Raw genomic sequence first — 14,234 nt, 5'->3', positions numbered from 1 at the left:
GCATAAATGCGAGACCTGAATGAATGAATGAATGATTTAAATCTTATCATGCGCAAAACTTTGCCCAATGGGCGTCAAGGCGCCTAAGTCAAATACAAATAATCCAGCTCGTCAATCGTAAACAGCGAACTTTTATTCATACGGTTTGGTAAAATACCAGGTTTTAAGGGCCTTTTTAAACAAATCCAAAGAAGGGAGAGTCTTAACCTCAATTGGAAGAGAGTTCCAAAGCTTAGGGGCAACCACAGAGAAAGCTCTCGCTCCCCATCTGGCTAATCTAGTGCGTGGAACTACCAGTTGAAATACTCCAGCAGACCGAAGGGTTCTGGAAGGGCAGTAGCGAGTAAGCAAAGAGCCAAGTGCATTTTCGGTGTCAGCCACAAGAGCCCTGTAAGTGAGACATAGAATCTTAAAAGAGATTCTATGTTGGACAGGAAGCCAGTGAAGATCTCTTCTAGCAACTGTAGCTGAAGATGCCAGAGGGAGGGCAAGAACAAAACGTGCAGCAGCATTCTGCACAATTTGCAATCTATGGATCAAGCATTTGTTGGATTCAGCATATAAGGAGTTACAGTAATCAAGCCTGGAGCCTACAAGAGCCACTGCAATCTGCTTCCGCGCCTGCAAAGAAAGATAGCTACGAATCCTATTTAGGGTTCTAATAACACCCCAACATGTGGCCACGGTCCTGTTTATTTGGAGCGTCATGGAAAGTGAGGTGTCAAAAACCACGCCGAGATTTCTGGCGGATAAGGAGGGGGTGGGGCAGATGCCAAGAGTAGTAGGCCACCACTCACTCGACCAGACGTCTAGATCTTTCCCAAAGACCAAAACCTCTGTCTTGTCGCCATTTAACTTTAGGGAGTTGATGACCATCCAATCTGCAACATGCTGCATGCATGACCTAAAGCCAATGGCGGATGTCTGGACAGAGGAATGGGCCAATGACACCATGATTTGGGTGTCATCAGCGTAGGACACCACCTCCATCCCCTGCGATCTTAATAGTCTGGCAAGGGGGGCCACATAGATGTTAAACAGGGTCGGACTCAGAGCCGACCCCTGTGGCACCCCGCATTGCAATGACTTGGCAGGGGAGAGGAAACTTCCAAGCTTTACTCGTTGTTCTCTATCAAAGAGAAAAGAGTCGAGAAGATTCAAAGCCGGTCCGGTAACCCCTGCCTCACTAAGCCGAGAAGTTAAAATGGCGGGAGACAGAGTATCGAATGCGGCTGTGAGGTCTAGGAGGACCAGTATTGTAGTTTGGCCACTATCCACCTTGCGTCGGATGTTATCGACTACTACCGTGAGTGCGGATTCAGTGCTATGATGCTTTCTGAATCCGTGCTGTGTATTATCAAGATACTCACTGGTCTCAAGAAAGGTGGAAAGATGAAAGTTGAGGTGTGCCTCCAATATCTTTGCAGGAGCCGGAAGCAGAGAGATGGGTCTAAAATTTTTAAGGACACCAGGGTCCAAAGAAGGTTTTTTGAGAAGTGGCTTTACAATAGCCTTCTTCCACACTACTGGAAAAGAGCCCTGAGCAATGGACTTATTCATGACTTCCAGCATAGATGGCAAAATACTGTTTTTACACTCCTTCAGAGTTTTTAAGGGTATAGGATCCATAGGAGAGGAGGATTTGATCTTATCAAGTAGGAGACTCAATCCTTCAAGAGATAGTAAAGGAAATTCCCTCAATAATTTGAGAGGCTCTTTACCCAGCGCATCTAACTTGGCTATGGCAACAGAAGTATCCTTATCCAAGGACTGACTTTGGGCTTCAAGAGACAGATGAATGTCCAGGATTTTATTGTGGAAGAAGTCCGAGATGTTATCACATAGATCCTGGGAGCTCACTACAGGATCAGGAAGTTGAAGAGAGCATAGGGAATCGGCAATTTTAAAAAGCTCCCTAGATGACGTTAGGGAACCTGTAAGGTTAGAAAAATACTCTTGCTTCTCCAGTATGACTCTCTGTTTGTAGTTCCGCAAAGCGGATTTGTGAGCTACTCGATCTTCCGGATCCCAGGACTTCCTCCATCTTCTCTCGCTACTTCTACAACCCTGCCTTAAGAGTCTAAGATGGTCGGAAAACCAGGGAGCAGTAGGTTTCTGACGGGCTGCATATCGCAGGGAGGCGGGGGCAAGCTCCTCCACCGCACTAGAAATAGAGTACATAAGTTCCTGTGCTGCATCATTCGCAGTCTTCGAAGAGAAAGATTCAGAGAGTCGGATATAGGGGGCAATAGTGTCATCAGTGATATTTCTGTAGTTTCTCCTAAGGGTGAATGATGTGTCATTATTATTAATTAAAAACTGGGCGGGGAGGGCAAATTCAAGAGGTATTGCAAGGTGATCCGTCCAGACTAGCGGCAAAGGTGAGCCCGTAGATAACCTGGAATCACTCGAGAAAACCCCATCAAGGATATGACCAGCCTTATGTGTAGGGCTGCTAACCAGCTGAACAAGGTCACAAGCTTCAAGTGACTCGGTTAGTGTTAAAGTATCCTTTGAGTTGACATCATCGAGATGAAAATTAAAGTCACCCAAGATGGAAAGGGAGGGTTTTCCGAAATAGGGTTCCAGGATTCTGAGAAGGTCTGAAGGAAAACTCGCCCTAGGGCCAGGTGGTCTGTATATAAGTATTCCAATAAAAGAAATGGATGGTGCACACAGAATGCAGAAATAAAGTGCCTCAAAACTATCTCCAGGAAGAGACAAGGGTTTAATAGAGCAAGAGAGCGAGGATTTAATGAGAACAGCAATTCCTCCGCCTCTGCGCAAAAGTCTATCCTGTCTATGAAGAAGATAGCCATCTGGGATGGCCAAAAGAAGATCGTGACCGGAGGTATCCGAAGCCCAGGTCTCCGTAATAAAGACCCAGTCTGGCTGTCTTTCTTCAACAAAGTCATGGAAGGCAATATTGTGCTTAATCAACGATCGCGCGTTAATTAAAAAGCCAGTTTTATGTGACAGTGCAGATAAACATCTCGTGCTTGAGTGAGATCTAATGGGGCATGAAACAGCGTAACAAAGGGAAACCTTACATGACACACATCGCTGGAAGTACGCGCACTCATCAGGTGAGAGACGATGAAAGGTGCACTGGGGGTCTAAGGGCCATGAGTTCAGCCGGAGAGTAGCGCCTAGGCATCTCATGGAGTTGTAAAGAAGAGTCAGCCGAGTCCAGCCCGCCCTGCAGCACGTCCTCAGCGCGGACGGGCGCAGACGGGCTGAACTCAGGCATTGCAAATGCTTGTTTTAGAAAGACAGCACGCAATAGGCCAAAGGCGGTCGCGTTGCTCCGCCCATGGCCTATTGGTGTCTGTTACCCGCACGCTGACATCTGTTTCCAATTATCGTGCCCAGACACGGGTGTGATGATTGAAAACAGACCGCTCGCTGTGGCGCGCGCGCGCACCACTTGTTCTGCTTGTTCTTCTTCTCAGAGTTGTTATGCTGGGCTCTTTATTTTCTGTTTTTTTCCTCTTAGCAGGCAGAGGCGGGGCTTCTCCGCACACATTATAGCAGCAAATTTGCACTAAGGTGCAGCAAGCACACTTGCAGGTATGCAGTTTACTTGTTTATTTTGAGGGATTTATACACAGTACAGTTCCTCTAACATACGTTGTCAGTAAAGTAATTGTTCTCTTCCAAGGTCCCCCGAGATTCTTTTTTTGACTTAATTGGGCTTTCTACCAGGTTTCACTGGTGGTCATATCTGTGCCGGTTAGGACAGGCTTGTTCTCCATGTAGCTGCCCTACAATGTTTCTGCCCTTCTGACGTGGCATGCCATCAGATAACTGTGACGTATTCACCGCGGACGTGATGTTTTTTGGCTGCGAGTGTGTAAGAGCGCCTCCGCCCTAGGTCCTTAGAGCAGGGGGGTCTTTAGTAGTGCTTGCCAGTTCTGAGTGTGGACGGGCCTTTTGTGAAGAGTTTTTAGCCTTTCTCTGGCCGCAGTAGAAATGGGCACTGGAGTGACCTCTGGTGGTATGCCGCAATGAAAACTAACCGCCCACAAATTGGCAATCTTGTTAGTCTGAAAGAAACTGTACAAGAACCACCACATCTCTCCTCGCCTTCCATTAACTATTACTCCATACAATTAAAGTGTCAAATCCATCCTCTAATAAAGTAACCCTATGTTTGATTTTTTGTAAGGAAACTGAGATAATTATCTGTTATTTTTCTCTGAGTTGATTTCGAATGTAAAGTGCAGTATCGCTGATAGCGTAATGGCCAGCTCGATTTTCTAGAACCACATAAACATGTCAGTTTGAGTGTAAATTTCACATCCATTTGGACTAGTATTTTAATAATAAGGGGCGGAGTTTGGTAGGAAATTAACCTGAAACCCCTGTGAACGATTTACGTTCACATTATATAGAAACATTACCAATGTAAAAAGGAAAACATTCAAAGAGTGCGTCTGAAACACTCGGGAGGAACGTGTATTTTATCTAAGTAAACTCGGTTCAACAAGCAGGGTTGTGTGACATTTTTTCTCACTGCTAAGAGAGGAGAGGGCCGGACATTGCCTTACATACATGTGGCAATGAAAGTGGTCTGCTGTAGAACTTGATGTCTGTCATTGAAGTACTGGGCCCTTGAAAGCTGCCCTAACAATGTACCTCGCTCCTATTATGTAGCGCTCCATTTTATCTCGTTGTTGGGGCGCACAAGGAGAGCTGTGCCTGTGGACAGCCTCTTTGACCTGCATTACATTAGTGTAGAGCGCCTCAGCCCTGATCTCCTGATCCAGGGCCGGATCCCACATGTCTCTCTAGCAGAGCTCCCCATTTCTAATATAGATGCCCAGCACTGGAAGCATATAGCGAGTTCTAATCGTGCACCTCAGTCCTGACCTCTTCATCCAGTACTCGAAGCCCGCCTACGGTAAGGAAGTCTTCAGACAACTCTGCCAGAACCCCTCACTCATGACTTTGAACACAGTACTAGTACTAGTACTGCTAGTACTTCAGCCACACACTGCTCTTTCAGTGTACCTCATTGCGGACCTGTATCGTTTACTGTTATACAGATTTGAACCCTTTATCCCTGCTGTGCAGTACAACTCTGTCTTGATCGTTTTCTTTCTCTTATCATATATAGCTTTCTCTTCTCATATACAGATGTCCTAACCTATTCGGTAGTAGGACTAAAAAATACTGTTTCTTCAAAGTTTGAGGAACATGCATTTGAGAGTCGCCTTGCTAGCAAACTGGTGGCATTCTTAGAATAGTGCTTCGAAGTAGGCTCTTCCAGCTTTTAGAGTTAGGAGGGAGGCGTTTGCCTGTTTATTCGTCAGCCTTCTCAGTTTATCACGCAGACATGCTGTCCCTCTGAAAGTTCTTAGAGGCAGAATACTCAGTGGGGCTTAGTGTTCATTCCTCTCTTTGAATGAAGAGTAGATCCTTCATCGGCCTCCTTTCCACTTCACAGGCTCTCGGTGTTTTGGGTTTGGCAGAAAAAACATTTCCTTTCACTTACTCCCTTCATCTTCTCGACACTTAAAAAGACAGGTTGTAATCAGGCTGCCATTTGAAGGTTAGAACCGATGTCTATTTGGTCTACTCTAGGAAAATGTCATTCAGTCGCAGCTATCTTGACTCATCTGTGCGCCTGTCTGCCTCTGCCAGCCTAAAGGTATTGCTTCTTGGGCACCCAGTGTTTTGTAGTCCCACCCAACATTGCCGTTTCACCCATACTGGGCGCTCACAAAAAGTGAGTGACGGACAAACCTTTTCAGCAAGAATTCTGAAAATAAATCAGAGAAAATTACTGTAGCCACTTCCAGATTTCCTGAGCTCAGTTTTTATTTTGTTGAATTTTAACTGTAGATTTCTCTGCAGTTTGGTAGAATTGCAAAAAAACTCCTCCAGTTTGATTTTTTAATATGTTGGGGTTTACCACCTTTTGTTGGTTTAAAATAGGGTACCAAATGCTGTAATATGTAGATTTGTTCCATTGATCGGCACCCTGAATTTTTTTTTCAATCTCTATTGATTGCATGCAAACATTGGCATTAAAATCATGTCTATAAAACGAGTGTCTTTTATCACACTCAATACTGACCTTAACCTGTTTCTACATGCCCCGAGCTTTGTAGGCTGATTGGGATTAATACACAGGGATGATTTGCCAGGAACACACAATGTGGCCTAGTGTGAAAGATGGATTAGAATTCACTCATATAACTGAAGCCATTAGTTTGTCCATTAGAGCATATTTCCTCCCAATTTCTCTTCTTGGGCTCTTGTGCCATAGATAATTAGAAATGTGTTTTCCCACCTTGGCTGTCTGTAAGGCCAGTAATCCTTGTAAAATGGGCAGGCACTTTTTTTTTCAAGTGGGTGGTGAGATTTGTCTTGACTTTTGTTCCCTTTTTTGAAGTTCTCTTTTGTTGTACTTCTTACAATTTGTGTCTGTCACTTCATAATCTCCAGCATATCCATCTTTGGAGGTTTCTGTCAGCCGGTGGCTAGCAGCGGCACAAGTGCCTCCGGTTTGCGATGTCGATGAGAAAGTGTATTTTCACGCCTTGCTAGTGTGTCTTGTGAAACAGGAAGAGCCACCCTTTCCTGGCGGAGCTGATCCAGACTTCTTTGCATGAACCAGCTGCAGATGAAGCAACTAAGCTATTTGCTCTGTTCTTTGATGGAAAATCTGTCTTGACGTGTTGGTGAGTTGCTAGAGCTGCCGTGCCCTTGGCCGGCGAGGTTACCAGAGGCCCTAGTCATGGTGCAAGGAAGCCCTGTCCATTCCTAGACAATTGGCGCATGAGTTTTGTTCAGTGCTGGCCAGGTCACCAAGTGGCCTGTCCATATCTTACACTCATAGTTGCCAGAGGTTACTTCACATAGTCTTGTGTAGGTGGCATGGCATTGGTACCCATCCAGGCTTAGTTTAGTATGATGGCTGCTTTTTCCAGGCCTGACCAGTTGTCTGATGCTCCCTCTTCCTAGCTTGGTAGACCAAGAATGTCCAGTCCAAGCCTGACCAGTTGCTGGAAATGATCTATCAATCATTGTTGTGCTGTTCAGAGGTACACAATCAAAACTTGCTGTAGTTTGCATTTTCATGGCCCAACAACAAAAATAGTTCTAACTTGCAGTTGTTGTCCTCAAATGCATTGTCATCCCTTTCCAATAACTTTCATTGCTAAGAATGTGAACATAGATCACTGGACCATAGTTGCATACTCACCGTCATGGAATAGGAGCATGAAGCACTGGTGGAATCGTCAGGAGTTAACTCTCTTACCTGAACTTAAGTGGGTCCTCTGAACATACGTTGGTCCAGTTTTGTCCAAAATTTCTGACTGGTGAATATTTTGAAGTACTTCTTAAGTTATATGTTCAAAACCCACTGTAGCCGAGTTGTACAGTTTGTGATGAGACATGGCATTCTGCAGTCAGCCAGCACTGCGCCAGTTTATTGGGTGAGCTCTGTGCAGGTCAGTGCTCCTGCTCCATATGCAGTGGTAAAACTGGAGAACGCATTGGATTTGGGACAGAATGGTTCGCAGCCAATGGGCTATTGGGTAATGTACCACGTACAGGTTTCATCGTTCTTCATTTAGTGTTGCCTTTGCGCACCCAAAAACTGCATTGAAAAGCATAGGACAGAATAGATGATTTTATTCCTTAGGTTCAAGTTTGAAGACCAGTTCATTGGTGGATTTACGTGTATCCACTGCTTGTCTCTCATGCTACTGAGCTCATTTTGTAGAATGAGCTAGACTGAGAAATCCTTCTCCTTCATGCTTTGCAGTTTAAAGAACTGGCACGCTGACAAAACAGTGATTGCCCAGAATCACACAGCTTTGACGTTACAGTTGGAAAGAAGGACTTCTGGTTTCACAGACGACATCTAGCCTACTAGAGCACTCTTTTGAGACCTTTAGATCGTTCCTTTCAGCAGGATAAAATGAGGACCTCTGACGTTTTTGCCCTTTTTAGCACCTGGCCTCCTTTGTCAGTTGGTGAGCCCTCCTTTTCTGGTCACTGCTTTCAATGCTGCCTCCAGGAACTGCACGAGCAGTGATAATTTTGGCCGCCTTGAGGCCTGCGTATGCTGCATGGCTTGGCAACTGGTGGGAGACTGAGATAACACATTTCGGGAGAAAGCTGGCTTACATCTGCAGCAGAACAAAGGTCCTTAGCTTATTTATTTTATTTTATTTATTTATTTGAGCGATTTTTAGAGCGCGCAAATACCCGAGGGTGTCTCGGCGCTGTAGTTGTGGAACATCCAATGAATCGGGAGTAATTAGGCTGGGAACAACCAAGTTTTTAGTTTTTTCCTGAAATTGAGCAGTGTTGGCGCAGATTTAATGTGGAGGGGGAGCGTGTTCCACAACTTGGCTGTGGCGACAGAGAAACGCTTGTCTCCCCAATTCGCTCTTCTTGTTCGAGGGACCCTTAGTAAATGAGCTGTGGATGAGCGTAATGTTCTAAGGTGTTCCAGCGGGCGGAAGGCTTCTTTTAAGAATAAAGGGCCTTGGTTGTGGATAGTTTTGAATGCTATGCATAAAGCCTTAAATTTGATCCGGCTTCTCACCGGCAACCAATGTAATTGTTTGATATGAGGGGAGATGGATGCATACTTGGGAATGGATAGCAGTATCCTAGCTGCCGCATTTTGCACTGTCTGCAATCTATTTAGGACCTTTTGTTGTGCATTTAGTAGGAGGGCATTACAGTAGTCTACTTTGGAGAGGACTAGTGAGCTGACCAAGGTTTTGCCTGCTGATGGAGGAAGGTATGGGATTAGTTTTTTAATCCTTTTTAGGATGTGAAAAGATGAGGAGACCACCGAATTAGCGTGTTGCTGGAAGGACAACTTATTATCGAAGATGGCACCCAAGTTTCGTACCTTGGTCACTGGTTCAGGAGGTTGTCCCATCTGAGATGGCCACCATTGCGGGGACCAAGTGGGTTGCAGTCTCCCGAATGTCATCACTTCTGTTTTATCAGAATTCAATTTTAGACAATTGGATGACATCCAGGAGCTTATTGCCATCATTCCATTTTGGAAATTGGCTGCCACAGAGGTGCCGTCATTATGCACAGACAACACCAATTGGGTGTCGTCAGCGTATGTAGTAAGTGAGATTCCATAGGATTTTATGACCCTCGCCAAGTCCGACACATATATGTTGAAAAGTGTCGGGCTTAGCGAGGATCCCTGCGGTACTCCACAAGGCAAGGAGAAAGTATGAGAGATATAGTTGCCTATCTTCACTGTTTGTGGGCGGTTAGACAAAAATGATGTGAGAAGATCTTTAGCTTTGTCTATTATTCCCATGGCCGTGACACGGTTGATCAAGGTGACATGATCAACTGTGTCGAATGCCGCGGAGAGATCTAGGAGTATCAGGATTGCTGCGCCTCCGTTATCCATAATGGACCTTATCTCATCCGCTGCTTTTATGAGCGCAGTCTCTGTTCCGTGGCCCTGTCGAAACCCAAACTGGGTGTCGTCCAGCAGGTTGTTGTTATGTATGTAGGTTGACAACTGGGTGTTCATGATTTTTTCAAAAAACTGTCTACACAGAGACTTAGATAAGACCTATGTATATTCTTCCAGTGTCCAGCCGGACAAAGGAACATTTATTTTGAGGATGATCCCACTGTATTAGGAGCTAGGGATCGAAACGTCGACTTTTCATAACAGTACCACAATTTATCCACTGTGAAAAATGTATTGTGGTTTCTGTTGGTCTGAGCTTACTTGAGTTCTTTATTGTATTGTAAGCCTCCTTGTTTGCTCCCAAAGTCTTTGCCTGTCATTCCTTTCCTCTTCCCATTTCCTTGTTGTAAACTCGGTACAGGACTGTGCCCTTGTTTCATTGCCTTCGTGCACCTTTATCTCGTTTAGAAAACTTTTGCTATTTTCAAAATAAATGTTCCTTTGTCCGGCTGGACACTGGAAGAATATACATAGGTCTTATCTAAGTCTCTGTGTAGACAGTTACATTATTTTTGTTTAAGCTAAGGACCTTTGTTCTTTAAAAATACGTAATTACCCGAGGTCCAAAGCTACCTTCATCGGGTTCCCTTGTTACTCATACTGTTACACCTGCAGCAGAGCACGTAGCAGGAGGACAGAGAATTGACTCCCAAGAATTATTTTTTTGTGGCAAATGCATTTTTTGTGTTCTGTTGGATTAGTCGATAGTGACCGATTTTGGTTCCTTTCCTCTAGCTTGTGTATGGGATTTTTCATCCTTTATATTCAGGATACCGAGGAGTGGAGAATGTATCCTGATCTCGGGAAATCCTGGCTGCAGGACAGGCTAGGGATTTTAAAGGGCAGGGAGTGTGCAGTCTGCCCTAACCCAGCCCCGCGGGCCATTTCTGGTTGAACGCCCATATAGCACTTCTTTCTGCTTTACAGAACTTAGCAGGGCACCTGAAGGCGCGCGCAGCACGTTACAGGCCGCTGTAGTTTGGTTAAAAATCGATCGTTTACTTTTTGCGAACTTTTTCCTGCAGCACAATCGGTGTGCTGGCCACAGGTTAGGGTACAGAGAGATCCCTGTGTGCATGAACCAGTCGTGCTCCTTGGCGCTGCACGTGTCCGTGTTCTTGGTGGGCACACCCTCTGGATGCCCCTGTGCCCCTTCCACCTGCTGTCTCCATAATGGCCCTGCCTTAAACTCTCACCGCCACACTCTTTCCCCCTTTTCTGCCCCAAGCATTTGTTTTTCTCCTTGAGCCGTGCAACAAATCCAATTACTACAATTATCCGTTGGATGGATTGTGTGGAGTGTGTACGTAGGGGGCAGCTTTATCAGCACCCCTTCCCGGTGGCTGTCCATCAGCCTCGCCTGCACAGAATGGTGCCCCTGCAGATCCGCTCGAAAAGGTCTGTTCACTCTGCAGTTTGCCACCTGTTCCTCCAGCCCGCTCCCCACCGCCTGCCACTCCTGTCCCCAGAGAATGGGCTGGGGGATCAGGAGGCGCTTGCCAAATAACTGGCCGATGCTGTCACTGCTGCCTCGCAGCACCTTGTTTTGTTAAGGCATCATAAAAGTCAAGTAGCAATGGCTTTCTCTTTTGGCATGGGTTTGCTTCAATTTTATAGGACCTTCAGAAAAAGAGATGGTATCTCCTCAATTCAATTATATTCCTCTAAAATCCCTGCAATTACACTCTATGCCGTTGAACCCTTACTTCTAAATTCCATCAAAATTGAATAAAGTAGCGTCTGCTTTAGAAATCAATCTTAAATTGGAAAAGATCTACTTTGGTTGTGAGCTTAAGATTAGGACTGGTGATGCATTATTTTTAACCCTCTTCTCAGCTTCTTCATTGATTAACAAAGATAATTTGGGATGAACATTTTAATAATTGTGAAGTAAAATATTAATTCACCAACCTGTCCTGCTTCTGGTTGAAGACATTAGAAACTAAAAAAATAAATACATTAAACCAAACTAATACAATCCATAAACAAGCATTTGCAATGCAATAGGTCTCGCATTTACGCGAGTTTGAGCGACTGACCTTGCAAATGACAATGCCTTTTATTTTTGTTTTAGTTTTTAAAACATAAATGAAAAGCATGTCATTTACTAAACGAATAGCTTAAACTTGTGTAAATGCAAGACCTATTGCATTGCAAATGCTTGTTCTTAAAGAGTTGAATTTCGTTTTGTACTTTATAGAACCCCAGAGCATGAAAGAGTTCTGAATTGAGGCCTATAGATTGTCTTTCAGTAAATCATGCCATAATAGCTGTATTCCTGCCCTCTTTCCGTGATCTAAAGATAATATCTTAGTGAAAACTTTTGGAGAAGGTCAATGGGACCATCGAAGTATGGTTTGCTGCTTGCCTCCGCTCTGCAAGTTCTCTTGACAGAGGCTTTCTTTGACAGGCGGTCCGTGAGACTGTGCCTACCGTTTGTAGATGGCCTGTAACATATTGATTTAAAGGTACATGACTTATTATGGTAAATAGTGTCGTAAAACTGACCAAATCATTATTCAGATCACAGCTAGGTACAAAGTCATGCTATTGGCAACAATAAGATGATGATCCTAAAATGTTGCGTTTGATAGATGGAAGGAGAGTGATGAAATTCCAAGACCTTTATGACGTATATGGCTCATTATGCTATGAAATTTTCCCAGAATGCAAGAATGGAATATTTGTAGCATACACATTTACACACAGGTCAAGTTTAGTTGAGGCACTAGAGAGCAACGATGATGGGACAGAGGGTGAAAGGATAGATTTGAAATCGCAAATAAGCTATGGAGCCAGTAATGTCGGATGCAGCATGAATGGGTAAGGGAGATGATAGATGGGCGTTCGTTGAGTCAAGGTAAGAGCGTACAGGGCAGCTGCGGTCCGTGCAAGTAGCAGCGATGGGGCGGTACAAGGGGGGATTTCGAGGGACGATGCTCAGGGTAAATTATTTATTTATTTAATTTTTCCTTGGCATCGTGCCTCGAAATCCCCCCTTACAGGGCCCACCGCAGTTACCTGCATGGACCGCGGCAAGTATAGGGGATAGATAGTATCTAGTAAGTGGAACGATGCTGTGAGATACATCGCTTCGTTGCATATTGTAAGAAATAGTTTACATTTATCTTCACGGGACAAAAGTCTCATAGGGACTATTGTAGACCCAGAGAATGTGGACTGGCACCTCCAAAAAATGTGTATCTAAGAAATATAAGACCTCCTTAGCTTTTCTTATAAGTAAAATCCTACTTGACCCACCAGTAGCTGCTACAACATTTACAAGAATTAGCATATTTCGACTTGTCATCAAGTTTACACCTGTTGGAGAAAGAAGGTGGTATGAACATAAGAGTCTGTTCAATCTAATTCAAATCTCAGTAGAGGCGACAATCATTTCCATGAACGTCAAGATGGTGGCAAATGCTACTGTCACAGGAGGAGGAAGCAGACAGCGCACCAGTGGAGCCCGGAGAGCAGCCTAGCACTTGGAATCCAAGCGGTTCCAGCAGCAGGCAGACTCACTCCTGCCGATTAGGGCCAGTGCAGTGCTCATTCATATCTCCTGGGAAGGCGGAAGGAAACAGGATGTTGCTGGATGTATGATGAACTGACATGGTCCACCGCCTAATCCTTGGGACAATGATGGTGCTCAGTGAAACTGAAATTGACTTTGAAAAAGAGCTGTACTAAGGTCAGGGAGATACCCAGGGCTTCACAGTTGAGCGCTCAATTTGTTTGTCACCAGTCTGCTGTGCTGCAGGCCACGCGTGGCTTCGGGAGCACTGGGGCCCTCGTTCGCGAGTTGCTCAAAAATGTGATAATCGGATTAGCACATATCCACAGCATTGTACTCATTTGCAGACTAGTAATGCAGGATTCCAATACTACAAGTTCAGTAAGAGTTTAACACAGCAACGAAAACATGCACATTTAAACCCAGCCGCTGCTGGCACATAAGTCCAAATAAAAGCAGAAACATTTGCTAAAATTGTATTTCCACAAATGATTCCACATTTATGAGTGCAAAAGGCTAAACATACGCTGTCACACTTTCAAAGTGCCATAATAAATACCACAATAGCGGTATTTATTACCTAGCATTTCTAAATGATGATCCGAATATGTGATGAAAACAAAAAAGCTGAGAGGTAGCATGGATGCTTACACAATCTTCTTCATCCACCAAGGCCTCGTGCTCCAGAAGTAATCTGACCGCTTTCTCATGTCCAGCCCCAGCTGCCCAGTGCAAGGCAGTCCGATCTGTCTGAAACAGAGGCAAAGAAAACAGGACCAGTAAGGGAAACCGGTGTAATCACTATAAGGAAACAGAGCACAAGATGAGATCAAAGCAATGAACCATTCTTGAGGATTTTAATTAAAGAGGCTTTTCCAGTGCCTGAGAAAAAACATTGACCGAGACTTAATTTCGAAACTTCACTTTTTGTGGTCTGGTCTGGAGGTCCCAGAACTGACTGTACCATCAACCAAGGCAATGTCAAAAGCAGTTAAAAGACATTCCACGGCATGACCCCGGCCCCATACACAGAGAAGGAGCACATGCGGGGGGGCGGGGGGGGGGGGGGGGGGGGAGGGGTTCAGAAATAGCTTTCCTCCTGGGTACTCATTTTGTTCTGAGGAAACATTACGTTCTCGAAATTTATTTTAATGTGATTTTTTTGTTACAATCTACTATAATAAAACAAGTATTGGAAAAGTCAATAAGACTGTCAAAGTAAGTTTATTGTTTAGT

At 44.6% G+C, this 14,234-nt stretch overlaps 1 protein-coding gene across 3 annotated transcripts in view; it reads right to left on the bottom strand.

The window, feature by feature from the left end:
* ANKDD1A (ankyrin repeat and death domain containing 1A) overlaps window positions 1-14,234 on the bottom strand; it is a 419,853-nt gene that overhangs the window by 236,492 nt on the left and 169,127 nt on the right. For 2 of the 3 annotated variants that reach the window (XM_085644556.1, XM_085644557.1), the window contains one exon: window positions 13,650-13,744. Coding sequence is in view for 1 of the 3 variants with exons in the window: in XM_085644555.1 (XP_085500681.1) it covers window positions 13,650-13,748 (99 nt within the window). In the remaining 2 variants the exon portion in view is untranslated. Of the gene's footprint in view, window positions 1-13,649; window positions 13,749-14,234 lie in introns of those variants that run through there. The other variant, XM_085644555.1, reaches the window with a different exon arrangement.

This window comes from Triturus cristatus, chromosome 3_1 (genome assembly GCF_964204655.1).
Source record: "Triturus cristatus chromosome 3_1, aTriCri1.1, whole genome shotgun sequence".
NCBI classification, from domain to species: domain Eukaryota; kingdom Metazoa; phylum Chordata; class Amphibia; order Caudata; family Salamandridae; genus Triturus; species Triturus cristatus.
The sequence above is the reverse complement of the archived record's forward strand: the minus strand, read 5'-3'. Positions and strand labels throughout refer to the sequence as shown.